This window comes from Labrus mixtus, chromosome 21, assembly GCF_963584025.1.
Source record: "Labrus mixtus chromosome 21, fLabMix1.1, whole genome shotgun sequence".
Lineage (NCBI taxonomy): Eukaryota > Metazoa > Chordata > Actinopteri > Labriformes > Labridae > Labrus > Labrus mixtus.
The window spans coordinates 23185032-23191033 of NC_083632.1; the positions used below are offsets into that span (position 1 = coordinate 23185032).

A 6002-nucleotide genomic window follows, 5' to 3' on the forward strand; every position below is an offset into this window, starting at 1 on the left:
ATGTCATTATTTCACATTAATTGTGATTTTTGTAATTCCAGTCTGATTGCATCTTTTTGACACATTTTATTTACCAGCATGGCCGAGCCGCAGGAAAAAGGACAGATGCTGCCTGAAGATGTTGGTTCAGATGACTGCCTAACTTCCTACACACACATCTACAGTCCAGATTTACTCAAGTAGGCATGAAAACTTTTAAATGTGATACCCTTGCATATTATTGTTTACTGGAAATGTTTTTTGTTTTTTTTCCAGAGATCAGGTTGCTTTTATCACAGGTGGTGGATCTGGAATTGGACTCAGGATAGCTGAAATCTTCATGAGGTGGGAAGATTTCCTGCTACAGTTATTGCAGAAAAAAACCAATATGTAGTCTATTTTCACTCTTCTCACATCCACAGATATTTTAATATATGGCTTTAAAAAAGAATACACCTGTAATACATCAAACCAATGATTTTTCAGGAGCATTACTTTTTCACTTCAAGAGTAAAATGTGCAAGTGAGACTGTATGTGATAGTATGGTGTACTTTAAACCTTCTGCTTGTGTTATCTGTCTTTAAGACTTTCATAATTTTGTTTGTGTGACTAATTGGAAATAGTTTAATAATTCACTCATAGCAGAAATAGTTGTATTTTTTATTAAAACAAGTCGAGACACTTGTTATGGTGTTTCAGATTTTTTTACCATTTTTACTTTCTTGTGACCCTCACCTTGACTCTCTGTCAGACTCAAGCAGGCAAGCATTAGAAATATATACTCTATTTTCTTTTCTACATTATTGTATTTCTTTTCTGTCAGGCATGGCTGTGATACAGTGATTGCAAGCAGGAACTTGGACAAGCTTAAAGAGGTTTTTCATTTCATACCATTTTCACAATCTTAGATAATCTATCTAATGTCATTCCTACAGTATATATTATTATTATGTTTGCCTCATTCGATTTGATTGTTTGTCTTTCTAGGCAGCTCAAAAGCTGTCTGCTGCGACAGGGCGCCGCTGTCTTCCTCTGTGTATTGATGTGAGGCAGCCTGAGAGCATCACCGCCGCTGTGGATGAGACACTGAAAAAGTTGGGCCGCATCGACATCCTCGTTAACAGTATGTGTCCTGTTGAAAACACAACTAAAAAAGTCTGTCTCTGAGCTGTGATGCACAGGCCAAGTCATCCTTACACTGTTTTATTACACCATGCAACCTGTCAACAGGTGTAAATATGTACAGTACATACAGTATATGTATGTATAAAAGGAGAATGATCCTTTCTGCACTGTAAACAAAGGTTATGTGTGAAAGGTTTCAGTTTAATTTTTAACTTCTCTGATACTGCATCTATTCTTATCTTTTGTCTTTGCCCCCTCGTCCCTTTTACACACTGTTGCATCATTACAAGATTCTGACTGTAGTTATCAAAGCTGAGTGTACTTTTCTGTGAAAGATGATCTGTAATACACCACTGCTCAGGCTGCTGAACACATTTCTGAACATTTGGCCTTTGATCAAAGTCAGTTTGACCACCTATTTTCCTGGGAGCTCTTGAGCTCTCTTAGGCTCCTTGAGACCCCCCCCAACCCCCTTGCTCCCTATCCCTCTTCCTGCATTTTATCCCATCTCTCCCCCCCATCCCTTTCCAAGCCTGGTGCAGTCTAGTCCTGTGAAGTCTGTTTCATCATGAGCCGGGGATCCAGTCGAAGATTTCTGCCTTTTAATAAGAAAGTTTTTTCTTACCACTGTAACTTTTGCTGCTTTGCTAAAGTCCTCATGATGGATAGGCCGGATCTTTATAATATAACAATAAGTAAGGTCTTTTACCTGCTTTTTGTAATATAACAATAAGTAAGTTCTTTTACCTGCTTTTTGTAACATAACAATGAGTAAGGTCTTTTACCTGCTTTTTGTAATATAACAATAAGTAAGGTCTTTTACCTGCTTTTTGTAAAGTGTCTCCAGATAACACTTGTTATGAGTTGACGCTATACAAATAAAAATTGATTGATTGATTGAGTTTTCTTTTTGTTGTTGTTGATAGATGCTGCTGGAAACTTCCTCTGCCCGGCTTCTGCTCTCTCCTTCAATGCTTTCAAGACAGTAATGGAGATAGACACTATGGGAACATTCAACACCAGTAAGGTGGTTTATGAGAAGTGGTTCCAGGTAGAGTATATTTTCTATCAGAGTTAAAGAAAGGAGCATTATAAGTATGATGTTTATTATAGCTTAGCACAAAAATTATGACATAAATGTTAGTTATTGATTGGTTCTGTTCAATAAGTTTCACGCTCTTCTATTCCCTCTGGTCACCATAAGAGGACAGTGAAGATCACAATTGACATCGTCATCTCTTAACTGTATCAAAACCTATCCCTCGGTTCTATGAAAAGGATTTTCTTATCGCCTTGATTTTAAGCCTCCCCTGTGTTTTTGTGTGTAGAGTCATGGAGGCAACATAGTCAATATATCTGCAACGCTTGGATACAAAGGACAGGCCCTCCAGGTGCATGCTGGCTCTGCTAAGGCTGCAAATGGTAAGAGATTTTTTAATGTGCAATGATAAAAGAGAAAATGAGAATCGAATAAAACAATGTTGTTTCTGTTTTCCCCAGACGCAATGACGAAGCACCTTGCTGTGGAGTGGGGGCCCAGTGGAGTTAGAGTCAATACTGTGGCTCCAGGTCCTATCTCTGGCACTGAGGGTTTCCGTAGGCTGGGTAAGGTCTTGCACCCTTATTGACAAACTGGCAAATGTTGTCTGTACATTTAACTCAAAGTCTGTTGGAGAACATTATTGGTATCTTGTTTGTTGGGCTGACCACTGGGTGGCACTGTGACCCTCGGGAAGTTAAACTGGATTTAAAGTATAGTTTGCTATGTCACACATAGTAACAATATATAAAAAATGCATTTCTTTCAGCAGATTTCACATTATACAGAAACCTTTCAGAAGCTGGTATGATTGTTGATGAACAACAAATCATATGAACACATCTTTTTCTACACACAGATTTCTTTGATAGTCTTCTCTTCACATCTGGATGTATAGTGACCAAATGTTTGAAACTGTTTAATGGTACATGGACTTGAGCTTGTAGTGCTTTTTTTGCACCGCATGTCACATTCATCCATTCGCACCACGCTCACACACTCATGGCAGAGGCTGCTATGTAAAGTGTTTTTAAAGAAGTTTTGATAAAACCGTTGAAATGTTAGATAGTGGTAGTGAAGGAAAGTTAAAAAAAACTGTAAAAATGTAATGTAAAACATTTTGAAATAAAAGTTTAATTATTTAATAAATGTTGTCAAAATATAGTTGAAGTGGTCGAGTACAAGTACCCTGAAGGCTCAGGTAATACAATTTAAAAAAACTTTCTAAAACTGTATCCATGGTTTCTAAATCCACAAAGTTTAATATCAGTGCCCATGGATTTGCATACTTTGGGTGCAGTTTTGTCAATTGTGCCCACAGTTTGTAACTACTCAGAAATTTTAAATCTGTTGGCGAGGATTGACAGCCTTTTACTTATTCTTACCTGAGTCTTGAGGGGCTCTGTGGAAATGTAAGCAAAAAAAAAAGTACATGAGTGAACCCAAACATCAGATAAGTAGAAGAAATAGACAACAAATTGAAAATCGTTGTGGAACAGTAAAGTCAATGGATGGATAAAAGATGAAATTTCAGTTAAAATGTGTTATTTAATAGTTTAAATTCTAATCTATAAGAAGGGGGTTGTTGAAGTATTTTGTTTTCTTTAATCACTCAGGTGGTCCAAGAGGAGAGGCTGCTGGTGCGTTCCAGTCCATTCCTCTGCAGCGAGCAGGCAACAAGACAGAGATGGCTCACAGCGTTCTCTTCTTGGCCAGTCGAGCCTCCTCCTATGTGACCGGAGCCATCCTGGTTGCTGACGGCGGGGCATGGCTGACCTCACCCAATGACGTCTCCATGCTGTTGGGTATTGCCTCCTCTAAATCTAAACTCTGAACAGGGGCTCTCCTGTCCTCCTCCTGACCAAGGTGTGTAGGAGGAGGTCAAGTTTGAAGTCCGTCTGGAGAAACAGTATGACTGAGAATGTAATTTGTACTTAAAGAGACTGTTTAATTCATTATAACCCATATTTATTCACTTGTTTCTCCTATTTTCTTCCAGGTTATTGGTCAGCTGAAAAGAAAAGAGATAAGTAAAGTCTGGATACAAAAGTGTCTGAAGTAATGAATACTAGATGTACAGTTACACCTAACAACTTACTGTATTATATATTTTACACTCTTTCCAATGTTTAAAATCTATATCAAGTCAGGGATTATAGGTCACCCTTTAATTTTCTGTGTAATATCATGCATACCATGTACAGTCCTGTCTATCACATGCCATTAAATTTGATTTTCCAGTAACTCTCATTTATTTTGTAGTTTTGTATTAGAGTCATATTTTTTAGGTAATAACATTTTCTTGACTACTGTTTGCATTTAATATTGGAACTCATTTGTCTGTTTCTTGATTCTTGGAGTGTATCTGCAGGAAAGAGCAGACTGGTTTTATGAGAATAGATACAAAAGGATACAAATTAAATCATATTTCTTATATTTAAAATGTCAGCGTTTTCTCTCTTTTCTGCTCTTTTTTTTGGGTCAAAATATTGTTGCTTTGAATTTTTTTAGGTTCAATCACATACATAAAACTATCTTTTGAGCGAGAGTCAAATTGGTTCCAAGGGAGAATAATTTAGCAAACCTTAAGTAAAAGAAATGTCACTGAAACACATGAGGGCGCCACAACTATATTTTGCAACACTCTTCAGGCTACTATCCAAATAACAAACATCTATCCATTTGAATTCTTAAGCTGTCATATAAAATGAATATCAGCGCTGGAATGTGACATTTAAAGAATATCGTTAATGGTAAAAATGTTTTTTCTTATAAAATGCTAAAGTGTCAGTGAAAAAGCTCGCTGAACAGAAACATTTGTGTGCTTACTTTACCATAATATCACATCACAGTATAAGAGTGCGTGAATTGTGTATGACAGATGAAATGTGCACAACAACAAATCACAAGGTACCAACCAGGTACCGACTGATGTCTGCTATGAAGCCAATGATACTGCGGGGTGTTTTGTACGCTTGCGTGAAACGTCAGTGGTGTGTATGCGGCTGGAGGAGGAGGTGGAGGAGGATGGGGACATTGCTGATGCTGATGCGAGAGCTTTCGGTGTCTGTGATCAACATCAATGGACTAACTGCCAAATGATGGAGCTTTTTTGACACTATTCATCGCCGTTTTCGTTTCACAATTGGTTCCGACGAGGAGCGCTGTGGCGGATGTGTTTTTTGAGACGTTAATAACGGAGGGATTTGAAGAGGAAAGGACGAGTTTCGTGTCGTCACTTCGCCTGGCCTGGCTTCTTAGTGACACAGGTGGATTGAAGCTGGAAAACCACATCGAAATGAAGACTCGTGTCGGACTATCACATACGCGACAGTTTTAGTATTCACATCTCAGACAGTTTATCTTTAAAGCTAATATTTTATTGAACACAGTCGAGAGAGGTATAGGCTGTGCTGTTTGGTGTGTAAGCTAGCTAATAGGCTAATTCCGCTAGCTAGTCAGTTAGCATCCTGCCTGGCACAGGAAGGAGTGGGATGCTCGAAGGAGGAGTTAACCAAAAATTATTAGGAGGGTTTGACAGCCGGTGTTTTATTAAGTAAACCACCCCATAATGAGGGGTGTATTGTTAAAGCTAGAGGTTTGGTAACCACGTCGCCTTTCCATTGCCATTTTCGGCATCTCAGAAAATTAGCCTGGTGTGGATAGGATCAGATAATCGGACAAGAAAGCTAATGTTGACAAACAGTCTGTGACATAACGTGTTAATTTTTGCAGTTTTAAGTGGCGTCATGTGTAGGTAATGCTTGTTGAGTCCGAAGACTCTATTTCGGTCATATTTAAGCTTTCAGGCCGAGCTGAAGGATGTCGATGGTGGATTTACTGAAGCTGACACAGAGT

General features: G+C 38.4%; 1 protein-coding gene across 2 annotated transcripts in view; it reads left to right on the top strand.

Annotated features, from left to right (window-relative positions):
• Positions 1–4455, top strand: part of decr2 (2,4-dienoyl CoA reductase 2, peroxisomal) — a 5088-nt gene extending 633 nt beyond the window's left edge. The window contains exons 2-10 of one of the 2 annotated variants that reach the window (XM_061028291.1): positions 78–179; positions 256–324; positions 804–855; positions 968–1103; positions 2032–2156; positions 2434–2527; positions 2606–2710; positions 3761–4010; positions 4144–4455. In XM_061028291.1, the coding sequence (XP_060884274.1) occupies positions 79–179; positions 256–324; positions 804–855; positions 968–1103; positions 2032–2156; positions 2434–2527; positions 2606–2710; positions 3761–3978 (900 nt within the window). In that variant the 5' untranslated portion in view covers position 78 and the 3' untranslated portion in view covers positions 3979–4010; positions 4144–4455. The remainder of the gene's footprint in view (positions 1–77; positions 180–255; positions 325–803; positions 856–967; positions 1104–2031; positions 2157–2433; positions 2528–2605; positions 2711–3760; positions 4011–4143) is intronic. The other variant, XM_061028290.1, reaches the window with a different exon arrangement.
• The last annotated feature ends 1547 nt before the right edge of the window (positions 4456–6002 follow it).